Below are 25,489 nucleotides of genomic sequence, written 5' to 3'. Positions count from 1 at the left end.
GTGTCCGCGCAACCACAGAACCGTACTGTCGTAACATTTCAAAAAGGTTAATTGTGCATGATACGTTTAGTGTTAAAATATTTACATATAAAAATATATAAAATAGATCACTAGCTAGCTAGTTATATAGACAGATAGATAACAGAACTCTAGATAGCTAGACAGATATATCACCAGATAACTAGCTAGCAAGTTAGCTAGATAGACAGATAGATCGATAGACAGTAAGCTTGCTCCCCCTAGCTAAGTAAATCCCCATAGCTTGTCTTCCTAAAGAAGCTTCAAAACTGCTTACAAATCTGATTTCACCAACAACATACACAAATTATAAAAGACGAGACTTTATGAGAATCAACTGAAACCCAGAAATGGTCAGAAATCGCGTTTTGACATAGAACCGTGCTTATCTGAAAATGTCTCAAATGTATTAACCGAAAGAACTGGAGAGAAGAATTCTTAGAATAGCGGTTAGTACAGCTGAACGCAGCACACAACATTTTTGGACCTTGTACTTAAAATGGTGAGATCGTATGCGGCTAGCTAATCGGAATAAAACGACCTCATCACACCTGCCGCTGAAGCATTCTGCATGGCTGCGAGGATGGGGAAATCCTTATATGGTCATACGGTAGTAAGAAAAGTCACATTGCATGCACTGAAATTAACCTAGATTTGGGAATTTTGGCGGAATTATTTTAAAAAATCAGACCCAGGGGAGACATTACAAGGGATGGGATTAACTAGTTAAACCATCATTTCTTGTGTAAAAAATGTATTGACTTTATATATCCTCAGAGAAAATTGGCCTCTTTTCAGGCTTTCCCCATTGACTTAACATTGGGTGGGCGGGGTTTCAAGTTCTTTTTGCAACCAGGCGTTGCAGTTCACTCTGTAGCCACTGGGTTAAAAGGCTTCACTAACAGAGGCGAGTTGTTGGCGCTTGATTACATCAGACTTCTGAGGCTCGTTGCACCAACTGGGCACAGTGCTATATCTGGGTGTAAATAGGGAGGTGAAGCGAAGGTTGCGGGAACGATACTTCCATTATACTCCTCCCTATTAAAGTTTATAATGCAAGATGTTTTAAAAAGTAATGAAAAGCTGCATATCGAAGGAGCCTTGTAATTGTGTGGTAGCAGAACAATTCAATGCTTCATTTGCTCATATGGAGTTGTTGCTGTTGCTTTTGCCGTCTATGATGAAATTCGCTATCGTGGCATGTAGCAGTATAACAGAAATACCATTCAACAGGACTTCAGCTTCACCTCCATATTCTACGCCTACTACGTGGTACTTATGTAGCACACCACCAAAACCATTTAAACACCATGAAGAGGGAGAACATCCCAAAATTACTGAAAATTATGATACCTTTATCCTTCCGGTTGCTGTCATTCTTCCAGTTCTTAGGCACAACTTCTACCATTGGGAGAATCTCTTCAGGAGTGCCTACATATATAGTAACATTAATCTGGATAGGCTTTAAGCAATGGGATCTCCTTTTCAACATAAAGGCAATTCCTGAAAATCTGGAGGTGTGCTATATTTGCTGATGTCAAAATGATGCCACAACTACTTTTTTTGCCAGTATGTTTCATGAAAACAAAAAAGCTGTAGTCCAAGGCAATGCTAAGCATGGTGCTGGTCCAGTGTTTCTTCATATTTCAATCTCATCTCTCATTTGGTTTCTTAAAATATTGTGCCATCTCAAAGACACACACCCCCATGTCCAATTGTGATTGGAAATAGCACAATTCATAAAACATATGCAAATGCTGTTACATTGGGAGGGGATAGCCAACAGCTCCAAGGTTGCATAACAGAGAGATCTGGCCAACATATAACGTTAGAAGATTGATTGGAGGTATGGTGGAGCAGTTCTATTAACTGCCCTGTAGGCCAGCACCAAGGTTTTAAACTTCATATGAGTAACGGTTAGCCAGTGACATAAGTCGTAGGCTAGTCTTGCAGAGAACTAATGCTACATGAACATACAGTGCACTGGTGGTAAAGAAAATGCACTTGCTTCAATTTTTCACTTAGGACAAACATACTGTACATGGTTCATGAAGAGTAAACTGAATATTTGAGTTGCATATTGTAATTGGCTAAAATGAACAAGAAAAATATGTTGACTGTAACTTGATTGATGGCATACCTGCCATCCCAATAAAAAGCATCAGAACATTTGATACCTGTTTTTATGATTGTCCCACCATCCATAAGGATCACCATGTCCGCTCTGTCCAAAAACTCGATACGGTGCGTACAAATGATTCTTGTTGTGTGCTTGAGGATTCCCAAGATGCATTTTTCTAAGAGGTGGTGTGCAACATCTCCATCTACTGAAGCCAGAGGATCATCAAGAAGGTAAATGCCCTTCTCCTAAAATGAAAAGAGTGGATCAATTAATGCTGACATGAATGTATTTTACTGGGAATTAGTACTTTAATCAATTTATCTCAAATGAAACTGGTGTTCAGTTATACTGCAGGGCAGGGTTGTGCAGAGATCTTTTGACAGGCAGGTACTGAAAGTGAGAAAAGGGCACACCAACCTAGAAAAACTGGTTTTCCACACCCAGTTATTGGGAAGAATACATCTGATGAAAAACACGTTTTCAACGTACCAAAATGCCAAGTTACTCATACAAAGCACTGTCTACAAGTCATTCATTCAAATCTTGGCCTCCCATTATTAACTAATTATTGTGTCAAGTTACATGCAACAGTATTGCCTATCTTAGCTCAGACAAATTCAACAAGCTGGATTCCAAAGCAATGCTACCCAATGCCGAACGCGAAACTGTGTAAAGTGTGGGTATATTTTATTTTCAGTTGTATGAATACAGAAATATAAATTACTTTCCCGAAAAAATTATATAGATGCAAAAGAAATAGTTGAAATGTTTTACTTTTAGTTACCCAGCAAGGCAATGTAATGAGTGAAAGAAGATGAAGGAGACTAAGCAAAATCCCCTTAGTTTGGGTCTTTGTGTGGATTTGTGAAATTGTGAATTCTGTCTGTTGAAATGGGGGCAGAAGGTACAGAAATTAATGTTTTTAAGAGCTGAGAGTCTCTGGTCGTTGCGGTTATTTCTGTGGGGAACCCTGAAAAGTGCCAAACTCTCGGTGCTATATAGGTATGGTGCATGCTCAGCCAAGGCGTAACTTCGCTGGAAGGCATACCTGCCATCCCAATTTAACCAAAATGAAGGTATTTCAATGAAAGCAAGAGAAATAGTACAAATATTGTTTTTTATCAAATTTTATCCCATATGCCAGCACATCAGGCATATGGGATAAAAGGGGCAAGTGTTTGGGCACCCGACGCTCCCCACTCTACACGTGCCTGCCGCAGGGCAATTAACTCAATTTGGCTCTAATAGAGCATGCATATCAGTACACTGTATGTTATGAACGCACAGTATAAAGTATAATAATGGCCATAAGGTGGCTGATTTTTTCCTTGCTAGTCCGATTGCTCACCATGTAAATAGCCCGTGCAAAGGCAAGACGAGCCTTTTGTCCTCCACTCAGTGTCACTCCATTTTCTCCCACCTCAGTCCCGTCCCCTTCTGGCAAAATCTAGAGGCCGACAAATTCAATCAGAACCACTACAGCATTACATTTCCAGAAGAAACAAAAACTATACTTTACAAATACAGTAGCATATTTCAGAAAGGTATCTTGTATAGTATAACCTCTGAGATAAGAACCCATTGGGGATGAAGGATGTTCCAAACTCCCAAACTTTATCCATCCATCCATTATCTATGCCCTCTTATCCTGAGCAGAGTCGCAGGGGATGCTGGAGCCTATCCCAGTGGGCATTGGGCAAGAGGCAAAAATACACCCTGGACTGGCCGCCGATCTATAACAGCGCACACACACCATTCACTCACACACTCATGCTTATGGGCAATTTAGAGTCTCCAATTGGCCTTCCTGCATGTCTTTGGACTGTGGGAGGAAACCGGAGTACCTGGAGGAAACCCACGCGGACACAGAAAGGCCCGAAGCCTAGATTCGAACCTACAACCTTCTTGCTGTGAGGCGACAGTGCTACCCACTGCACCACCGTGCCGCCCTCCCACACTTGATAAATTTTGAAAGGAACACGAAACTACACCAAGTTTAAGAATTTGAATAATTTATTAATTGAAATCTGTGACATACATTATGAAAGCCTTAGAAAAATAAAAGTATATATGTACATATCTTACCTATAGTGCCTACCTATAATACCTGTAAAATATTTTCCTTTTTTTCTCTGCAATTTAGAATGCCCAATTGTATTTTATCAGCACTCTCTGCTGTAACATACAGTACTAATTTGGGACAGCACAGACAAGCAGCCCCTGCTTCTTATCAGACCACAGTTCACAAGCCAGGCTCACACATACACTTGTTGAAGATATTTCATTTGGGACTCAAAAAGCAGACCTGTGGGTGTTTGACTGACAAGCCCATCCATGTGCCTTTGTAACAGAACAGTACCTTTATAGTATTAATCACCCAGCAATCCCATCCATTTTTAAATCAATATCAAATTACACTAGCAGTAATTGTACTTTTCCTAGATTTTGTATCCCAGTAGATATGCCAAGTAGCCATACCACCCTGTAGCCTACTCATGTCAAACTGCTGAATTAAACAGAAATGAGCTTGGTCAGTGGTTGGATGGGTCCCAGTGGGCAGGTACAGGGCACATAGTGATAGGGCACTACACTGCTGAAATTAGTATCCTTAGGATGAGGAATTATTTTTTTCCCGGGTCATCATTGCAATTAATGATGAATTATTTGAAATATCAGGCACCATTAGCACTTTTCCCCTGGAGACAGCCACCATTGATTGTAATCCCTCGCATCACTATTCGCAAGGGAGATGTAAAAGAGAATGAGACTGACAAAGAACTGAAATGGGACTAAAGACAGCCACATATACTCACATTTATGTCACTGGTGAGTGCACAAGCTTCAATCACAGAATTGTAGAAGCTGCTGTTGAATTTCTTCCCAAACAGTATGTTGTCACGAACTGTTGCATGCTGAATCCAGGGCTCCTGAGCCACAAGGCCAAACCCATTCTCCATTCCTTGGACGTACACCCTACCTTGACATCTGCAGAGTTCACAAGCATTTAAATCAAGGCATCTTAACTATTTGGAAGTTTCTATGTTAGACGTTAGAATTGGAATTGTTTAACTGTGTAGTTGACACACGCTGCATATTTATATGAGCAGATGTTATAATTTGAAAATAATAGCTGATGATTGGAGAACCATGTGAAAACATTTTTATAATGCCACCAGCTTAATATGTCGAGCACTACCGGGTAAGTTCTCCTGTGATGGCTGCCAGAAGAGAACTCTTTCCACTGCCCACTTTCCCGACCACAGCAACAAGGAACCCCTGTTGGGGACCAAGAGAAATGCATCAATATATAAACATTTCATTTGATCTACAGAACCAATTTTCACTGCAATATATACAAAATCAAAAACCTTTTTTTTATTATACAGTATATTAGAATGATGGGTGTGAATATTAACACACAAAATGTACAAGCCATAAATGGCCCATGCCCAATATTTCCTCTGCTTATTTTAGTCCATAAAAAGAAGCCACAATAAGTGATGAGGTCAATATGTCTACTGTAAATTTTTAACGTAGCATGTCTTTACTGGTCATAATCAGAATGGTACAGATGCCTCAAACACATAAATTTTCCTCTGTGAATCATTCTTGGAAAAAGCTCAAAAACTGATCTTAATTCTGCACAAATGCAGTTTAAATGAGAAGTGGTTTCCTGTTGCACAGCAAAGCGTATAGTTAGCTATGACCCAGACATCAACTTACCAATGAACTGTTACATTTTCACATCTGCCAGTGGTGGCATTTTGGTTTATTAATTTAAAAAAACAGAACGAAAGTTGTTCTCATGCTTTATACCAGGGGTGGGCAGTTCTGGAGGGCCGATGTGTATGGAGGTTCTTGTTTCCACCAATTACCCTGGCTAATGAGCTAACTGGCTGTATGCACAAACACTGGTTCACTCAAAGATTAAAGGACCACACCAGTGTTACTACATGTCATTGTCCATTGTCAACATCGGCCACATAGTTTACATGAACCTTGGCCATTTTTTCCAAAATTGCTTTATTTTTGAGATATCGTGTTTGTTTACGTTTTGTCCAGACAGACGTCATTCACTGCCATTCATGTTGAAACGGTGTGGAAAAACACTCTACGAGACTGGAAAGTTGCTAAGGAATAGGTAATTCACCCGTTTGAAAATCACTACGCCATTTATTTTATCTAAAATTACTGCATTACTCTAATACAAGCCATTCAAATTCGCGCATAATATCAAGTTCAAGAGCGTCGCCGGATTTAGGTGCTGCTAAAGTCCAACTTCAGTGACTGGCTACCCCCCTCAGGGAGGAACTCACAGTTCTTCATACAAAGAACTCAAACAAACTGGCCATCCCAAGATGTCGAACTGAGAGATACAGGAGATCACCAATCCCCTATATGTGCAGACTCCTAAATGACAGCGGATTTTAGATATGAGATATTGGACTTTAGCTTAGATAATTGCAACATTTTAAAATTTTAGTCTACTTAGTATTGATGTTTTATTGTAACATCAAAATAATTCAGTGTTTTTAATGACAACTGTCTTTATGAACCTGTAATAATGCTGAAAGGTCAATCAAATTCGTTTTGACTTTATATAGTTTTATATCAGTGAGCATTTAAATACATTCTCAAAATATGTTTATTATTATTCAGTATGCTTATTAAATTGATGAAAACTTAATGGACCTCAATCAATAGATTAGTAAACTACAGAGCTAATGTAGTCATTTTCTATAATCTTCCAGACCTCCTGTTGCCAGAGTGGCAAGGGGGAAAGCATGGAGAGGGAGGGGCAGAGAGAGAGAAAGAAAGGGGGAGGGGGAGTGACTGGCAGAGGGAAAGGGAGCAAATTTCACCACACTTCTTCTACGAGCATATAGAATACAACCAAACTCTCAGTGCTGTATAGGTATGGGGCATGTCGCCCCATCAAGCCATAACTTGGCGGGATGGTATACCTGCCATCCCATCCATCCATCCATCCATTACCTATACCCGCTTATCCTGAGCAGGGTCGTGGGGGGTACTGGAGCCTATCCAAGCATGCATTGGGCGTGAGGCAGGAATATACCCAGGACAGGCCGCCAATCTATCGCAGGGCTCACACCATTTTTTGTGTGAACATATTTTAATAAGAAACACCACTAGTTGTTGAGGCTAGGGCTGGGCGATGTACCATGAAGATAATTATCGAATGCAATAATGGTCAATACCACCGTATGGTGTATTGCCTTTATTTTTTTTATTTTTCTCAGCACTGTATCTGCTGTGGTAGCAAACAACCACCCTTCAGAGGCTGTGTGAAATGCTTTTGGAAAAAACATCGCCACTGTTAAGTTTTGGTGAACATAAGTCAGCCAATCAGCAGCAAGACCTCACAACTTCCATGTGATTGGCAAAAACACATCACATGATTACACAGAGACTGCATGACCTTGGTGCTGATTGACAGTCTTGTGGTTATGTTTTTATCCCTGGAAGCCCTTCATGCAGCCTCTTTAGTTTGGTAGTTTACTACCGCTTTGGGTATAATTAAAAACAAAAAGAAAAAGACAATACATATTGTGGCAAAAACCATTATTGCAGTCGATAATTATCGTGGTGATATATAACCCAGCCATAGTTGAGGCCCTCCAGCACAATTCACCTATAGATACACAGTAACTTTTTGTTAAAGCTTTTCATCTGAAGATAAAAAACACAATATGTTCAGTAACAAATTTGTTTGTGAATGCTCTCAGTGAATGGGGAGATTGTATCAGGCGGAAAGAATGCATTTGCCAATTTACGGGTTGGCAATGTATACACGTAGCAGGTTATGTATACATTTCTTTATAAGTACAGATCTATTTAAAATGTATGTTCTTCTGTGTGTTGAATCTGTTTATGTGGTACACATGTATAAAGCCAAGGGCATGCTGAGGGTACAGTATCTGAATGCAAAGTTGCTACATGCCTACTTTGTTGTGTCAGAAACAGTAATGTATTGTGTCTGAATTAATGTGTGTGTGTTTAATGCAGCTGTAATAGTGAAATGACAGCTGAAGGCAGACCTTTTTAATGGTAAAGTTGAGGTTATGGAGCAGAAGGCTTCCCTCTGGACCAATCATGCCTGTCTCTCCCAGAGCTTGAGCGTTCCTTCCATCTTGCCCTTTCCAGGAAAAGGTGCACTGCTCCATTTGCACAGCTGTCTGAGGATCCTCAGGGGCCACTGTGGGGACACAAGGTAAAAACAAGCATATCCACATCCTCAAATAGACATTAAATGTTTGCATTTATAGGACAGTGCTAATGTGGCCACCATACCCTGGCTGTAATAGGTGTTCAAGTCCCGGTTGCGAAGCCTCAGAAAGCACTGTATGCGATCCAAGGACACCATGGCCTCAATGATACCATTCAAAACCCATGGGAAGCTGTTTAGAGGCAGAATCAGCATGCCCACAAGGGCAAGTGCTGTAAACACCTGCAAGACATGGTAACAATACAAACACTAATTTGTGTTTTGAAATCCATTATAAGAACTTCTTTTTAAAATTCCAACATCACAAAACAAAACAAGTGAAAGATTTCATGAAACTACAAGGCATTTAACACACAACCCAGTGCAAGTAGCAGTCTCCCCAACCTGCGCTGTGACTGCTGCCTCCACTAAACTTAGCGAGTTTGAATTTCATCACTCCCACGGCAACAAAGTTCATAAGCTGACATATGGTGAGCTCTGTTTGGGACACAGCCATATTTTTTTTCTCTGCTCTGCATTCCCTAATTTTTTTTTTTACATTTTAACACATTTTCGTTTCACCATGTAGAAATAACAGCACTTTTTATACATAGCCCTCCCCAATTCATGGCGCCATAATGTTTGGAACAAATGGCTCCACAGATCTTTCTGATCAGTCAGGTGTGTTCAATTGCTTCTTTACTGCAAGTATACGAGAGTTCCGGTATCTAGTCTTGATTCTAGACTTTTCATTGCCTTTGGAGCCTATTATTGGCTTTTGTCAGAGTAAGGACCAGAGTTGTGCCAAAGAAAGTCAAGGAAGCCATTATGCGGCTCAGAAATATGAAAAAAAAAAACAGTCAGGGACAGAGGTCAAGCTGTAGACCTACCAAAAATCAACCGTTTGGAGAAGAAAGAGCACTGGTGAGCTCAGTAATCACAAAGAGCCTGGTAAGCTAAGGAAGAACTGTACAATTTAGAACTGATGAATTCTCACCATAATAAACACCTGTATGACACATCAGAAACACTCTTCAGCAGGCAGGTGTGGAAGTGCCAGTGACTACTGCCTCAAGAAGACATAAACAGAACTACAGAGGCTACACTGCAAGGTGCAAACCAGTAGTTAGCTGCAAAAACAGTATGGCTAGGTTATAGTTTGCTTTGAAGTACCAAAAAGAGCCTGCAGAGTTCTGGAAAAAGGTCTTGTGGACAAAGGCAAAGATCCAAAGCTTCCCCCCCTCATCTGTGATACATGGAGGAGGGGTGCTATCGTTTGGACATGTATGGCTGCTGAAAGTACTGACTCACATATATTCATTAATAGCACCAGCAGAATTAACAGGACATGTGTTTGTGAGCTTTTCTTCATTTATGGTGAGTGATTTCAGTGTTTCCCATAGAAAATTTGTATTGGTGAGTGGTGAAGTGGATGGGGGGTGTGGATAGAGGGGAGGTGGAAGGTGTGTGTTCAGGTTGGTGGTGTTTCCATCGGCAACAACATACATTTTTTGTTAACTCAGGGTAATTCAACAGCGCAGGGTATACGAATAGTCTCGTCCTAAAAAAACGGTGACAGCAGCTTTTCAATAAGCATACTGCTCAGGAAAAAGATGGGTGAGATTAAGAAACAAAGGTAAATTTAGATTTTTGCTGTGTGTATACTCTTCGTCCATTTTCGCTATATTGAACTATAGATTTTTGCCAGGTGAGTAGTGCAACCGAGGAAATAACTGTAAACAAGGAAGAGGATAAAAACATCATATGAAACGTGTAATCTCTCACTTTGATGTAAACAGGTCAGTTGTAGAATGTTGCAAACCTTTTGCAGCTGTTCGCACAGTGAATCTTTAGTCTGAACTAGCTTTTAAATTGCATGAATGGTAAAACAGTCTTCAGGGAAAAACAATACTTAATTTAACCCCTTTGCGCACATGCCAAATCTGACCAACCCTTGCCCATTTAGGGGGTACCCTATTTAAAGCTTTATAACTCCAGATGTGTGCATCATAGATACTTGGAAAATGGCTTAAATGAAGCAAGACATTTGTACCATTTACAATACGAACTTAGATTAGTTCATAATTTAGGAAGAAATAAAGTGCCACAAATGCAACTGTCTAGGCAAAAAATCAAAAATGAATTTGCTCTTTTTTAGTTTGCAATGAAATACTGAGAGATTGCAAATATACAGCTGGTTAAACTACACGTCCTGGATCAAAAAACCCAAGTGTGTCAAATCTAAGGGTGGATACGCAGAACTACTAAAAATCTATGAATCAAAAAGTAAGCAGTGTGGCCATTGTCTCCCAATCTATCCAAAATGTCTAAATTATGCATTGCTGTAAATCACGACATAATCATGCATTTCTCTACAAAGCAACTGTTTTGACTAAAGAAACTCACTGTTACATCATTTCATGTGGGAATTAGAAGCTTTTCGTCAGTATAGTGGCTTAAAGTATCTAGGGGTCCTGAAACACATCCAAAACCTCTCCAAAAATCAAATAAAAGTATTTTTGTCCATTATAAAGCACGTGCCCCTTACAAAGGTTTAAGGTGAAACATTGATATCAGATAAAAAGAATAACGCAAAAGCATTATCACACTATGTGATATAGTACCTAAATGTGTAATCATTAACTCTTGTATGTTTTTATGTACTCTACAGTTTGTGATGTTTTCTTGTATGGGGATGAGACAACATTAAAACAATAGTTAATGAGTTGGCATTGCTTACAGAAATAACTAAACACAAGAAATCTTTTTGGGCGGGAACAAATCTAGTTGGGTGGACCACCCAAGTCAATGTATGGGAAACACTGGCTTTGGTCATCAATTATACAGTTCTTCCTTAGCCTACCAGGCCCTTTACATATTTCAAATTGACATACTAACACAAAATCATGCCACCCTCCCCCCAAAAAAGGCCACTGACCTTGGGTGCAGTGAGTTTGTGACCCAGCAGAACATATGTTATAAATGTGAGAATAGAGATGATCACAGGGAGTGCAGCCCATGTATATACACACACGGCATCAAGGTACTTGATAGTTTTTAGGTGGCGGAGTTCCTGCTTCCGACAGTCAGCGATCTTCTGCATAAAGTGTGGCTCCCAGGTGTAGAACTTCATAACCCGTATTCCAAACAGCATCTCTGACATTAGCTTGAGGGCACAAAAATGAGACCACTGAAACAGGTTTTCAATTTAACAGATTAAAGTTATAAAAAAAACTTTAGTATAATCTCTGGAAGCAATGTATCAAAAAAACATTTGAAATGAAAGGTCATCGGATATTGAAGGAATTTCCAGTGCTGGTCCTGCTGGGAATACAATGGGCAGGAAAACTGTTTTATTACTATTTTACAAATATTCGTTTTTATTAAGACTTCATTATAAACAGTGCTGAATTCACTATTTCATTATAAACAGAGCTGAATTTACTCAGGAAGCTTACTTTGACACGAGTGTCTTTCTGCTGGAGCATTTGCTTGCTGTTCTGCATGATGCATGTAGCAATCACTTTATTTAATGGCACAAGCAACAGTGCTAAGCCAAGTCCCCCCAGGAAGGCCACCCCCACCTGCAGGTAAAGCAGATAGAGGGTGATGGCAAACTGGAAGGGAAGGCTCCATAACTCGTGGAAACTACTGAAGAAATTAGCCAACCGATCAGTGTCTGTGCTCATGAAATTGACGACCTCACCCAGGGAGAAACTGGCTAGTGTGGAACTTCCAACTCGTAGGGTCTTGCGGTAAATAGTTGAAATGATGGCAGCACGAACAGAGAGTGACACCTTGGACACTTCAAATGAGAAGATGTTGCGAAGGAAGGCAGAAAGCAAGGTACTGGCAAAAAGACCAAGACAGCACCACAGACCCTTACTAACAGGTGCTTGGCCCATCTCCATGAAGCTCACCAGGCTGTTGAGGAGCAATGGCCCAGCAAAGCCCAGCATGTTCCCTACCAGCTTTAATAGGCCGAGGAGGTAAAATTTCATTCCAAAGGCCCTGTGTAGCACCTGTATGAGCTTGACCTCAGGCTCCTCAGCTATGCACATCCCTGAATCATTAAGAATTTCCTGTGAAGCAGGCTGGCTCCAAGTGCCATTCTCAATGCTCCTTCCAGGCGTCAGCCTGTTCCTCATCTGCTCCTCCTCCCTTCCATGTCCTACAACCACCTGCCAGCATTGGTCAAAGTGTTGGCAGATGGCCCTGGTGCGTAGTCGGCGGGGTAACAGGTAGACATCTGAAGGCCTCTTCAGTTCACTGTGCTGGCCACGTTTCATCAAGGGGTTCAGCCAAAAATAGAAGAGTTGAGAAACCCAGTTGCAACCGTCCTCACCAACAATTTGTCCATCTTGGTCGAAGTGAGAATCATTGGGTATAAGGGAGGCCTGCTCTGATTCATTTATGGAGAGATGTTCTATCCGTTGCCTATGACATGTAATAAAAAATGTGAGCAGGTAGATCAAAAGAAAAAATAACTGTGTGGCTACAATTGTCAAACGTACAATCTTGAAGGGATGAGATATGTCTAAATAGGTGGAATCCTTGCAAAAATTGACCAGGTTAATGGTAAGGCTGGGAGCGGGCAGAATGGCCAGTACTAACAGTGTTAACGGTCCCCTGTTCCCAGGACCTGTGCAGTTAAACTGCTGCAGGAATGCTAGTGCCCCAAAGTGGACAAACCACGCCAAAATGCCACATCCATCAGCCAGGATGTTCAGGTACATAATGGGTTGGTTTAGGAGGATAACCATGACTACATCCACAATGAAAAATAAGGCAACCAGTAAAGCAATAGCCATCCTCCAGCTCCAACTGCATGAGGAAGGGACATTAGGGCTGCTGTATCTGCATAAAAACAGGGGAAAAGAGGATTAGAGTATAGGGCTGTGCCATGTCCTGCAGAGTAGCAATTGCACATGAATTCATAGACTGTCATTTTAATATATAATCAGTAATGGATCTACATTACTGAATGTCTAAACAGATACTTCAACTTAATAAATGATCTCATCAAGCACAGAAAGCATGGTACCTCCATGTTGTGACCTACCTGTGTGCACTCAAGTAACATGCACTAGAGACAGCAAGGACAGAATGTGACAAGGAGCCAAGGACCAGCTGGTTAAAACAGGGGGTGATTGTTCCATTTTGCCACACTGGAAGGGGATCCAGAGGGTCTGTCTGGCAAAGTTCTGCCAGGAAGTCATCCATCTCTCACAATGGAACCAATTAACTCACTGGCAGGGAACCAAGGGACAGAAGTGTTAAAAATGGTCCATAAATAAGCCTGATATTTTGACACTTGTTAAATTGTCAAATTATCAAATAAAAATGTATCATTTGGTCTGGGAAAAAATTAATTGGGATTATTTGTTTAAAAAGTTTTCAATAGGCAAGAAGAAAAACAGACCAGCTTTCCTTGCTGGACCTAGAAATCTAGAAATCTGTTTTTCCATTTAACCCTTAAAGCTGCAAGATCACAAATATATGATTAGTTCAACTAAACATTCTAATTTGATGTAACAATCAGTACTGATAATTGAACGCAATCAAGTTCTAGAACACTGACTTAGAATTTTGGGGGGAAAAACTTTCAATAGGGACGTAGCACCTTATACATAGCTAGTAAAATAATTTAAACAACCGGTGGATGGCACTGTATCCTTGTAGACATTTGTACCATCTTGTATGCTAAGATCCTAACTATTTACCTAATCTCTCTCGCACCGTATTCTCCAAAGATGGCAGACTTGCTGTTGATGGTGTCACATTCCCATTCCCTATAAACCTACTGTTCACAGGGTTAATGGATATCAACCTGAGTACATGACATGTTTTGCCACATCTCATTACTGGTTGATTGTACGCCATCGCCGGCAGAAAACACTACTTTGTACCTAGGTGTCAACACTGTTTGGACCCTTAAGAAGTAATACCGGGTAAGTGGACCTACTGAACCCGCCAAAATCTGAGTTTAAAATTGCTTGAGTAAAAATTAAAGATTAATCCATTCAACCCAAGGTTTATCAAGGTTATAATAATTATTAGTTTTAAAAGTTTAAAAAATATGAATATTATAAATCCTGAATATGCTTAACAGGTACTCAGTAGGAGTGTACCAGTAAACAGAAATCTTGATTTGGCATGTACCTCGATTTCGACTTGACGCTTTGGTACATTTTTGGCACAGCAGAAGAAATATAAGTGTGAAATATAAATTTTATTTTCAGTTGTTATGATAATGGAAACAGTGGCTAACTGAACATAATTCCTTGCTTCACCAAATAAGGCACATTCACACCAAATCACTGGAGAAACTCGGAATATGAAATTTAAGTTCCACGCTAAAAAAAAGGTTTGCAGCACATGTGGAATCAATATTGACATAGCGAATGGTTTGGTATGAGTACATATATCGTTATACCATCTGTACCCAGCATACCAATCAAGACCAAAGGTGTTCCAAATATTTTTTATGCACATCCCCAGACCTGTGTCATTCCAAATATAAAAGCTTATTGGTACTCATGAGTAGCACCACCAATCAACTTCCAATCGTGGGTACCAGGCAAATTTGAGGGCATTTGGATAATCTACATGACACTGGCATATTTCTGTGGTCTACCATATAAATTTCCCATGAACACCACCTAAAAATTCACACATTTTGAAATGGGGCAGTTTATTTTCAGCTTTTATGTTCCTATGTATCATCAGATAGCCTATCAAAATTAGTCCTTACCCCACGTTCACACAGCAAGCAACTTGGTCAGTGGGTTGCTCAAGTGTACTAGGCTGAGGGAGGGGAAAGAGCAGGAGCTTCCCACTGTATCCTCTTAGTGGTCTCATATAGTAATACCAGGACACTGATAAATACATATTATTTGTTACTGCTATCTTGAAAGTTCTCTCTCTCTCTCACTAGTTAGCCACCTAGCTAGCGACCTCTCTATCCCCATCACTAGCTAGTTAGCTAGCGACCTCTCCATATCGCTCTCTCACTAGTTAGCTGCCTAGCTACCGATCGCTCTATCACTTGGTCCCTGCACTCTATTTTAAAAAAACATTGTATAACACCAAGTGTGATTGTACCATGATAAGTTGTTCCCCCATTTTTCCTCACTGAGCGGAACAAATATTCATAAAATACTATAATATCGGTTGGAGAAACAGGAAGCCCAAAACTCTGATCGGTTGTTCACAGGCAGTGCTCGCAGAAAGATAAACCGTGGGCAACATTTTTCAGGCAACTTTGGTTGCTCACTTGCTTGGGTTTCTGGTCGTCGCTCAGCTACATAGAGAATGAATGGACTTCCAGCAACTGGACAACTGAGTTGCTCGCTGTGTGAACGTGGGATTAGAATATTCCACACCAATGCAGTTGTAGACAACACACACATTGCCAGTGTATAGATTGGGAGTCACTCATCTTCAATTTTTCTCATCTATATGCTGAGCAGCTAAATTGTGAAGTGGATTGGGCGGATGGCCTATCCAGGGCTGATAAGTCCCTTTGCACAGGTTTTGAAGGAGGTTCTTTCATTGCAAAATGAGCAGGGGAGGAATCTGCTCTCGGGGGACTTGTTAGCTGCTTGCTAATGGATCACATGGCCATTATCACTGAGCTTGGTGGTAGGCTGACATGAAGATGCAGCGGCTATAGTGAGTTCAGCTTCCAAATTTTGCGGCTCAATGGTTACTCAATGATAGAGACATGTTCCATGATACACTGCGGCTGTGTGTTGTCATCACAAGGTTGCTGTGGCAAAGACAACACTGCTAAACATGCTGCTAACCACAGTTCTGTGCTGCCAACTGGCTCGGCTGCCATTCTTGCTCATATGATGTGCAGCCGCAATGTATTACAAGGCAAGTATTTGTACACAAAAGAATACATAAACAAGGACATTAATGAAAAAAGTGGTCTATTTGATAGAAACAATTACTGTGGCCATTGATTTGAAAAAATACCTCAATGAATAATATCACAAATAATTAGTGAAATCTTGTAAATCTAATAAGGTGGGTTTCTAGTGTGCTTATGTTTTTTTTAAATTTTATTTAGTTGCTGCTTTTTAATAGGCTGCAGGACTGTGATGTGGTTGAGTATACTCAATTTAAAAAATTTAAAAAAACTTGTGGTAGCTATTCATACTAACTTCTCTTATTATGTAATAAACAGTACATACTAACATAGTACTCTGTTCCAAACCGGCTCTTGGAATTTGATATAGAGCTTTCGGGCAGGACAAATGCTTGTTTCAGTGTCTATGTTTGGTGGTGCACTACGAATGGTGATTTTGCTGTGGGGGGCCTTTGGGTGTGTCAATGTGTGTTACAAGTGGGGTGGGCACTTATCCAACCAAATCATTTCAGTTTTCGATATTGAATTGATTTTCAAATAAATCCTAGAATATTTTCTTCACTTTCAGTTCTGGGGCATGATCCATATTTTTTAAAAATAATAATCATATCATTTACTTTATTTGAAAACAGGTTTTACTCACCTGTCTGTGATAGTGCTGTCATAACTGGTTACATAATGAGCCACAACACCAGACTGACCAGAGGTGTCACTTTTCCGTGATGAGATGGGGACAATCTTGGAAACCAAAACTGCCTTCCACCCACAAATCTGTGTGTGTCCTGTGGAGCTGCTGTCCCTGGTTGGCACTGACACACGAGGAATTTATATCATACTGTAGGCGATTGCTACAATCAGAAACAAAATATTACAGTACTTTTCCAGAATGTGCTACTTCCAGTACGAACTGATACATGTCTTAACTGATTACAAACCATGCCAGTAATGTGTGGTTTAACTCGTTAAATACTTAGCAGCTAGCCTATTAGTGTTGCAGTCCTCAACCGTTTTTAAAAAGGTTAAAAACCACACCCTAATGAAATCATCAAAATATCTGTTGCTACAAATTCCTCACAACGTATATTCCACTACGCGATACAGCAGAACGTGAAAATGTGAAGAGGTTATAGCCTGCTGTATTACTGTCAAGCATTGGTTAGATATGGTAAGCCACCTCGACAAAGCAATGTGAGCTATCACGTTAATTACGAACCTACCTGCTGTTTTTAGAAACAGAGCTGCGCGAAATCGTAAACAGTTTTAATCAAGAACACAGCCAACAGGAACTGAAAAAGCAACTCATGGATGGATTATACGAATGCCTGCGTTCCAAGCCAAAGTGAAAAAAGAAGCGAAAAGTCCCCATATTCTCCAGGAGAACCTGCTCGCAGGAAGCTGGGCAACCTACACCAGAAGGACCGCCACGCTGGGAACCGGAAGCACGTGACCTCTGTGACGGACCCAATCATAGACCGTATAAAAATACCCAATACACTAGTGGAAGGACCGGAAAAGACGTAACATCCACGCCACGAATGGGAGTTACCTGACCTCCTTTATTTAGGAAAAGAGTTCGTTTGAAAGTAAAGATACCAACGGTTAGCCACTGGCTACTTGGTGTGTGTAAACCGAGTCGTTTATGATTGCCTATCAGTTAGAATTAATGGTCGATAATTCTCTGGTTACAACGTAGTAGGTTTGAGCCGAATACTCGGACAAAGGTATTCGAATCTCTTTGACTCGGATGAAACGAGTATCCGGTAGGGATAATGTACTTTTTACGAGCACGAGTACCATCCATATTTTTTACAGTCTCTGGTACCATCCAGAGACTGTGGTACCATCCGAGTAAAATGTGTCAATATCTTTTATATTTTTTACAGTCTCTGGGTTGAACAGATACAGATAATGGTGCACTCGCTCATCCCTACGACGTAGCACTTAGCTCAACACCCTCAGTTCTCCGTAGGCTAACAATACGCCGGACGTAATGCTGGCTTCATGGGTTTTAATGTATAAATTATATATAATACATATTTTAATTTCCGTTTCGTTAAATCTAGATTATTCACTGTAGTTTTTCAGTAGGCCTAGTAGTATATAATTCGCTTGTCTCGGTATACTGCGACCTTGAGACATCCCTGCCTGCCCTCCCATCTACGATACCATTTGTTTACCTTAAGAGTTCTCATCTCTGGAGACACGCCTGCTTGTCTGCATTTACGATATCAGTCTGGTGTTTAATGAGAATATTTTTGATTAAACTCATTTTAATCTTACCGAAGCCTCTCAAATATAAATCTCACTCCTGGATTAGATGCACCAACACTAATTTCTTGTCGCCGAAAAGCAGATAACGATTGACTACATTCAAACAGTCATAACTGTGGACATTTAAATATCAGATAGTTGTACATCTGTACACCAAAGAAAGAAAGATCCAAATAATTTCAGGAAATTATGCAGCAATGAGACATGTCAAAAACAGGCTTAATAAAATGACAAAAAAAACAATTCTACGGTTGTGTAAACAAACAGTTTCATCATCTGTCCGTGTGGCTGGGCTCAGACCATCCCGCAGGTGAAGCAGTTGGATGTGGCGGTCCAGGGCTGGCGTGGTTACACGTGGTCTGCGGTTGTGAGGTCTGTTGGACGAACTTCCAAAATCTCTGAATCGACGCTGGCGGCGTCTTATGGTGGAGAAATGAACACCCATTACTCTGGCAACAGCTCTACAGGACATTCCTGCAGTCAGCATTACATTACATTACATTACAGGCATTTGGCAGACACTCTTATCCAGAGCGACGTACAACAAAGTGTATAACCATAACCAGGAACAAGTATGACGAAACCCCTAGAGAGAAGTACCGGTCCAAATGCAGGGAACAACCGCATAATTCAACTTGGACCCTGGAGGTTAAGCTGATTAACACTAACAACGACAACGGCAACAACTCAGTCTATGGAAAAAATACAAGCAGTAGTTAAGACAGTTAATGCACCTAAGTCACCTGCGAAACAGCTGTCTAGTTACAACCCTAAGCTTACAGTCATTTACAGGGGGGTAGGGAGGGATGGGGAGAGGTGCAGCCTGAAGAGGTGAGTCTTCAGTCGTCGTTTGAAATGGGTCAGTGTCTCAGCTGTTCTGACCTCCACCGGGAGGTCATTCCACCATCGTGGGGCCAGAACAGACAGGAGACGTGTTCTGGAAGTGCAGGTGCGAAGAGGGGGAGGTGCTAGGCGTCCTGAGGTAGCAGAACGGAGGGATCTGGCTGGCATGTAGGGTTTGAATATCTTGTGGAGGTATGCTGGGGCTGATCCCTTGACTGCCTGGCATGCTAGGACCAATGTTTTAAATTTGATGCGAGCTATAACAGGCAGCCAGTGGAGGGTAGTGAGCAGGGGAGTGACGTGGGAGTGTCTGGGGAGGTTGAAGACCAGACGAGCCGCAGCATTCTGAATGAGTTGCAGGGGTCTGGTGGCAGATGCCGGTAGTCCAGCCAGAAGAGAGTTGCAGTAGTCCAGGCGGGATAGAACCATTGCTTGGACCAGGAGCTGGGTTGAGTAGGTGGTGAGAAAGGGGCGGATTCTGCGGATGTTATATAGAAAAAATCTGCATGCCCGGCTTACTGCTGCGATGTTCTTGGAGAGGGACAGCCTGTTGTCCATCACCACTCCGAGATTCTTGGCACAGGGTGATGATGTCACTAAGGTGTCCCCTAGGGAAATGGAAAAGTCGAGGAGGGGAGAGGATAGAGCAGGAATAAAGATTAGCTCCGTCTTTCCCAGGTTGAGCTTCAGGTGGTGATTGTCCATCCAGCTCTGTATGTCCCTCAGGCAAGCGGATTTGCGGACAGGGACCTGTGTGTCCGATGGGGAGAAGGAGAGAAAAGCCGCGTTTCCACCAAAATTACCCGGAACTTTCAGTCCCAGGAACTACTTTACCAGGAACTAAAAGGTTCCTTCAGCCAATGGTTGTCTGCGTTTCCACCGGGGTCTAAAGTACCGCGAAGATTAGGCAAATTAGCCCACTGACGTATGAAAAAGCGACGTTGTCGTCGGTCCATCTGTCATATGATTTCTTCTGTAACCCCATAGCCTACTACCACCGAAGTAGCCTACATTATTTTCTAATAACCGGGACAGCCCGGAGGGGTTTATTCCACTTATATACAACGGGTTACCAACAATGACTATATATGGTTACTTTTGTATTTATTGATTTTCATATATCCTCTCAAACACATTCATTGTGTTTTTATGCGAACATTCGCTTTCATGTCTTGACATCCGAAGCGACAGAATGCATTCACATTTATATACTGGCAACAACAGCAGAAAACATGCACACGTTGTAAACAATTTGCTGTTTGATTACTTTCTCGTCGTCAATTCCATATAGGCTAATCGCAAAATGACAAGAATAGAACGAAAACTCGGACTTGCGTGAAAATTTAAATTAGTAGTGGTACAGCCACCGTTTGCTTTCCTTCGAAGTTACTGCTAGCCGAGCAGCGAAGTGTGCCCTCCAGATGCGAACCATGCACCATAAATTAGTCCATAGTCTTCCTGGTCTTTTTGTGGAATTGAAAAATGGCAGTAAAATTGAGTAAAATTACGGCAGTCTGAAAAAGCTAAAGGGACTATTACTAGAATTAACCTGTTATTTTACCCTGACAAAAAGGGCGGAAGGTGATTTCCAGTTTGCTTGTACTGTATCACCAATGTTAATTACGCAGAACTACCGCATACCTCACATAACTGTATCAAACGTTTTGAGTCAATTACAACGGGCTAACAAAGAAAATCCGGAAGAAAATATTCAGCAACCGAATTAATCCGTTTGAATGTTTTAATACGTAATATGCTGTCCCAGCACGAATGCTTAGCATTTTATAAAACGAATACTAAAGCAAGAAAAGAGCAGAAGAGCACACGTTATAATTCCAAGACGTTGGCAGGCTATAACCAAAAGTAGGCTACTGCGCCGCATAACATACAAGTTTGATTTGAAGTTATTATGAAAATAAATCGGAAATAAATTGCGCCTGCATATTTTTAAACATGGCGCCTGAAAACAAAAAAAATTCTGCGAGTACTCGACCAATCAGAAATGTTCAGCGCTGCAAGCTCCACCCAAAAGGTTCCTGTACTTTCGGAAAGTACTACATTACATTACATTATAGGCATTTAGCAGACGCTCTTATCCAGAGCGACGTACAACAAGTGCATAGGTTTCATGATGTAGAGGCGCAAAAGAAACACTAGAGTGAAGTAAGGAAGCAGGAACCTTTTGGGGGGTAAAATAAAGCCCCAGGAACTAAATCTAGTTCCTGCGGTGGAAAGGCACTGAGTTCCTCAAAAGGTTCCTAGTTCCGGGGTATAGTTCCTGCGGTGGAAACGCGGCTAAAGAGTTGCGTGTCGTCGGCATAAGAGTGATAGGACAAGCCATGGGCAGATATTACAGGGCCAAGGGATCTGGTGTACAAGGAGAAGAGAAGGGGACCGAGGACTGAGCCCTGGGGAACTCCGGTGGCGAGGGGACGGGGTGGTGATACCTTACCTGCCCAGGCAACCTGGAAGGAACGATCAGAGAGGTAAGACTCAATCCAGTCAAGGACTGTGCCGCAGATCCCTGTTGCTGCCAGGGTGGACAGTAGGATACAGTGCTCCACAGTGTCAAATGCAGCGGAGAGGTCTAGAAGAATCAGGACAGAGGAGAGGGAGGCTGCTCGTGCGGCATGGAGTGACTCACTGACCGAGAGGAGTGCAGTCTCGGTCGAGTGGCCAGGCCTGAAGCCAGACTGGTGGGGATCAAGCAGGTTGTTGTGAGAGAAGAAAGCAGAGAGTTGGTTAGATGCGGCACGTTCAAGTGTTTTGGATAGGAAAGGGAGGAGAGATACCGGGCGGTAGTTCTGAATGACTGAAGGATCTAGTGTGGGTTTCTTCAGCAGCGGGGTGATGTGGGCCCTCTTGAAGGATGAGGGGAAACATCCAAAAGATAGGGAGGAGTTCACGAGGGAGGTGACAAAAGGGAGGATGTCAGGTGTGATTGCCTGGAGGAGAGATGAGGGGACAGGGTCGAGGGCGCAGGTGGTAGGGCGGTGGGTGAGCAGAAGCTGGGAAACTTCAGAGTCTGAGAGGAGAGAAAATGTGGAGAAACAGGGGGCGGAGGGCGTGGAGGGGGCGGAGGGGGTGGGGGGGGGCGCAAAGGAGCTGCGGATGTCTGCAATCTTTTCGTCAAAGAATGCTGCAAAGTCATCTGCAGTGAAGGAAGACTGGGGTGGAGGAGGTGGCATGCTGAGGAGAGAAGAGAAAATAGAGAAAAGTTGACGAGGGTTAGAAATGGAGTTATGAATTTTAGTTTGGTAGAATTTTGCCTTAGCGGCAGTGACAGCAGAAGAAAATTCTGTCAGGAGAGACTGATAGGCTGAGAGGTCAGATGGGTCCCTGGATTTGGCCCACTTCCTATCAGCAGCGCGGAGGCTGGCCCTGGAGGTGCGTAGGATGTCAGACATCCATGGACTGGGAGGGGATGAACGTGCTGGCCTAGGAACGAAGGGGTATAGGGAGTCGAGTGCTGAGGAGAGAGATGAGGTTAGGGTGGAGGATGCAGAGTTAGTGGGGAGCTTGGAAAATGATTGAAGAGTGGGGAGGGAAGCAGTCACTCTGGGAGCAAGAGAAGAGGGTGATAGGGAGCGGAGGTTACGGCGGACAGTGACAGTGGGGATGGGAGGAGGAGAGGGAGGATGTGGAGAGAGGGGGAGGGAGAAGGAGATGAAGTGATGGTCAGACGTATGCAGGGGGGTAACCGTAAGATTGGAGCTGGAGCAGGTCCTCAGGAAGATCAGGTCTAGGAGGTTGCCTGCCTTGTGGGTTGGGGGAGAGTGTTGTAGGGAGAGGTCGAAGGAGTGGAATAGTGGTAGGAAGGCAGCAGACTGGGAGGCCTCTAGGTGGATGTTAAAATCTCCCAGGAGGATCAGCGGGGTGCCGTCCTCAGGGAAGGAGCTGAGCAAGGTGTCTAGCTCATCCAGGAAGCTTCCCAGGGGCCCCGGGGGGACGATAAATAACAATAATATAGAGGTTAGCAGGGTAGGTGATAGAGACAGGATGGAATTCAAAAGTGGATATAGACAGGTCAGGGAGGGGGAGAACAGCATGCCCATTGCATGATCTTTTAAGTCTTGAGGCATCTGTGACATGGTGTTGAACAACAAAAAACTCTTATTGACCCCATCATATGGAACACCTGTGTATAGTGATCATGGCATTTAATCAGAATCTTGATATGACACACCTGTGCAGGAAATGGATTATCTTGACAAAGGAGAAATGCTAGCTAACAGTGATATAAACAAATTTGTGGGCAATATTTGAGAGAAATAAGATCTTTGTGCACAAAGAACAAATCGTTGAGGTATTATTTAAACATTAAAAATGGCTGCAAAAATAAAAGTGTTGTGTTTATATTTTTGTTCAGTGTATGTTGTAAAAACCACACAAGAGATTTCAGGGTTTTTTTTGAAACCCAGCTTTTAATTTTTTACCTATGGAGGTTGCGATTATTTTAGATGCACAGTGCACTATGGGTAGGTAGATGATGTAAAATGGTTGCACTGGGGGTTAACTCAGTTGTTTTATCCAGCAGTTGCAGTTATTAATAGTGAAAAATATCAATGCAATGCCACAGAATTTTTGTGTGATGTCATACATGGGATATCTGTGAATAGGGTGGATTCAATTAACATCTTAGTGTATCAGCACTTTGAACGGTTGCTGCTAGAAAGTGCAGCTCTTTACAACAGGCAACTTTTCCATCTCTGTTGGCATAGGTGAGCAGTTGCCGCACAGACACCATATCTAACTTTATGCCCTACTATTGTCTCCTCTGATCTTCATTGTTTTTATTTATTTGATGAGGGCTGTCATCTGTGCTTTTCTGCTGAGTAATGTCCCACTCTAGTTCAAATAGAAAAGGATGAACAGAAAGCATTTTCTATACTGGTCAAAGGACAAGAGCAATGGACGGAGACCCGTGCAACCAATTGACGCCACTACCCAGAGTGCATTGCGATGGTAATAACAATCATAGACATATATCTATGATAACAATGGTAAACTACAAATTTAAGGGTTTTTTTAAATAACTGAAATCTCTCATGTGGTTTTAATAACATATTTATAGAATTGAAGCCATTGACACCATATTATATCCTAGGCGGGGATCCCTTAAAAAAAGTAAGTTGCTAACAAGTTGCTATATTGAAAATATTACAACGGTCGCATTTCTGGCAACCGCCGCTCAGATTTCCATACGAGCCCACCTGCTCGCGACAGCCGGGCCTAAGAGTGGCGCTGTTAGCAGAGTTCTTCATTTCCAATTTTTAGTCGCTCTACTGCAGCAACGTTGTGGAAAGCGTCATTCGTGCAGAGCCCTCTGGTGTATTATTATGTATATTTTAATTTTAACGGCTGCGACTCAGCTGTTTGAAATAACGCAATAGGGGTTCGGCGCGCCTGTTACCGCCGACCGTAGACTGTAGAAAATTACCACCAGGACCTACACCGTTCATTCTGTTGTAAGGCTACGTAACTTAAGCTATATTCGAAAGCAGTTGAACATACCTTCTTGCAAACGCTCCTGAAACGTTGGCTACTTCACTAGAAGTTAACTTTACTTATGGTTAGCTTAGTACCAAGCTACACTGAAAATCCTTTAGGGCTACTACGTAACGTTTTCAAGTTAGCTAATAGTAGAAGAGAGAAGTTAGGCTATGCTTAAAACTGTTTTCCCAAGTTTTGTTGCTAACAGATGCCAGATTTGTGATACTGAAATCTTGTTAATTTTGCGTGATATTTGACAAACTAGCGCGTGCTAGTTGTTGATGCTCTTGAAAATTGGGGTAACTTACAGCAAATGAATATCGTCTATTTAGCTAGCGAGCCAGTTGACTGACCATTTTGAGAAGTAGCCTAGTATATTGGTTCATATAAGTGCACCTGTCTTTCAGGAAATGGAAACCATTGATTTTTCAGAAGATGAAATTGAACGTCAGTTGGCAGTGCTAGGCTACACCAATATCCGAAAACACAGGCTACATGAATTCAAGCGAGGTGGGGTTTTGTTTGCTTTAAGCTGTGAATGTTCGTTAAATAACGCTATCTGAAAGTGGCTTAAAAGTTAGCCTGCTGGCCTAGTGCGCAACTTCATACGGAGTTGCACCAAATCAAGTTTTATTTTTGC

General features: G+C 41.9%; 2 protein-coding genes across 5 annotated transcripts in view; one reads left to right on the top strand and one right to left on the bottom strand.

Annotated features, from left to right (window-relative positions):
• Nucleotides 1-17,700, bottom strand: part of abcc10 (ATP-binding cassette, sub-family C (CFTR/MRP), member 10) — a 37,226-nt gene extending 19,526 nt beyond the window's left edge. The window contains exons 1-12 of one of the 2 annotated variants that reach the window (XM_035404448.1): nt 17,460-17,700; nt 16,886-17,090; nt 13,429-13,615; nt 11,825-13,223; nt 11,305-11,532; nt 8,453-8,609; nt 8,200-8,357; nt 5,337-5,416; nt 4,954-5,125; nt 3,489-3,587; nt 2,196-2,385; nt 1,372-1,449 (exon numbers count right to left, since the gene is read on the bottom strand). In XM_035404448.1, the coding sequence (XP_035260339.1) occupies nt 1,372-1,449; nt 2,196-2,385; nt 3,489-3,587; nt 4,954-5,125; nt 5,337-5,416; nt 8,200-8,357; nt 8,453-8,609; nt 11,305-11,532; nt 11,825-13,223; nt 13,429-13,589 (2,722 nt within the window). In that variant the 5' untranslated portion in view covers nt 13,590-13,615; nt 16,886-17,090; nt 17,460-17,700. The remainder of the gene's footprint in view (nt 1-1,371; nt 1,450-2,195; nt 2,386-3,488; nt 3,588-4,953; nt 5,126-5,336; nt 5,417-8,199; nt 8,358-8,452; nt 8,610-11,304; nt 11,533-11,824; nt 13,224-13,428; nt 13,616-16,885; nt 17,091-17,459) is intronic. The other variant, XM_035404449.1, reaches the window with a different exon arrangement.
• Nucleotides 17,701-21,821: 4,121 nt separating this feature from the next.
• Nucleotides 21,822-25,489, top strand: part of si:dkey-23f9.4 (hydrolethalus syndrome protein 1) — a 16,354-nt gene continuing 12,686 nt past the window's right edge. The window contains exons 1-2 of one of the 3 annotated variants that reach the window (XM_035404906.1): nt 21,822-21,842; nt 25,257-25,359. In XM_035404906.1, the coding sequence (XP_035260797.1) occupies nt 25,260-25,359 (100 nt within the window). In that variant the 5' untranslated portion in view covers nt 21,822-21,842; nt 25,257-25,259. The other 2 variants (XM_035404905.1, XM_035404904.1) reach the window with 2 other exon arrangements.

This window comes from Anguilla anguilla, chromosome 2, assembly GCF_013347855.1.
Source record: "Anguilla anguilla isolate fAngAng1 chromosome 2, fAngAng1.pri, whole genome shotgun sequence".
Taxonomy (NCBI): domain Eukaryota; kingdom Metazoa; phylum Chordata; class Actinopteri; order Anguilliformes; family Anguillidae; genus Anguilla; species Anguilla anguilla.
Note: the sequence above shows the minus strand (reverse complement) of the source record. Positions and strands in the feature narration are given on the sequence as shown.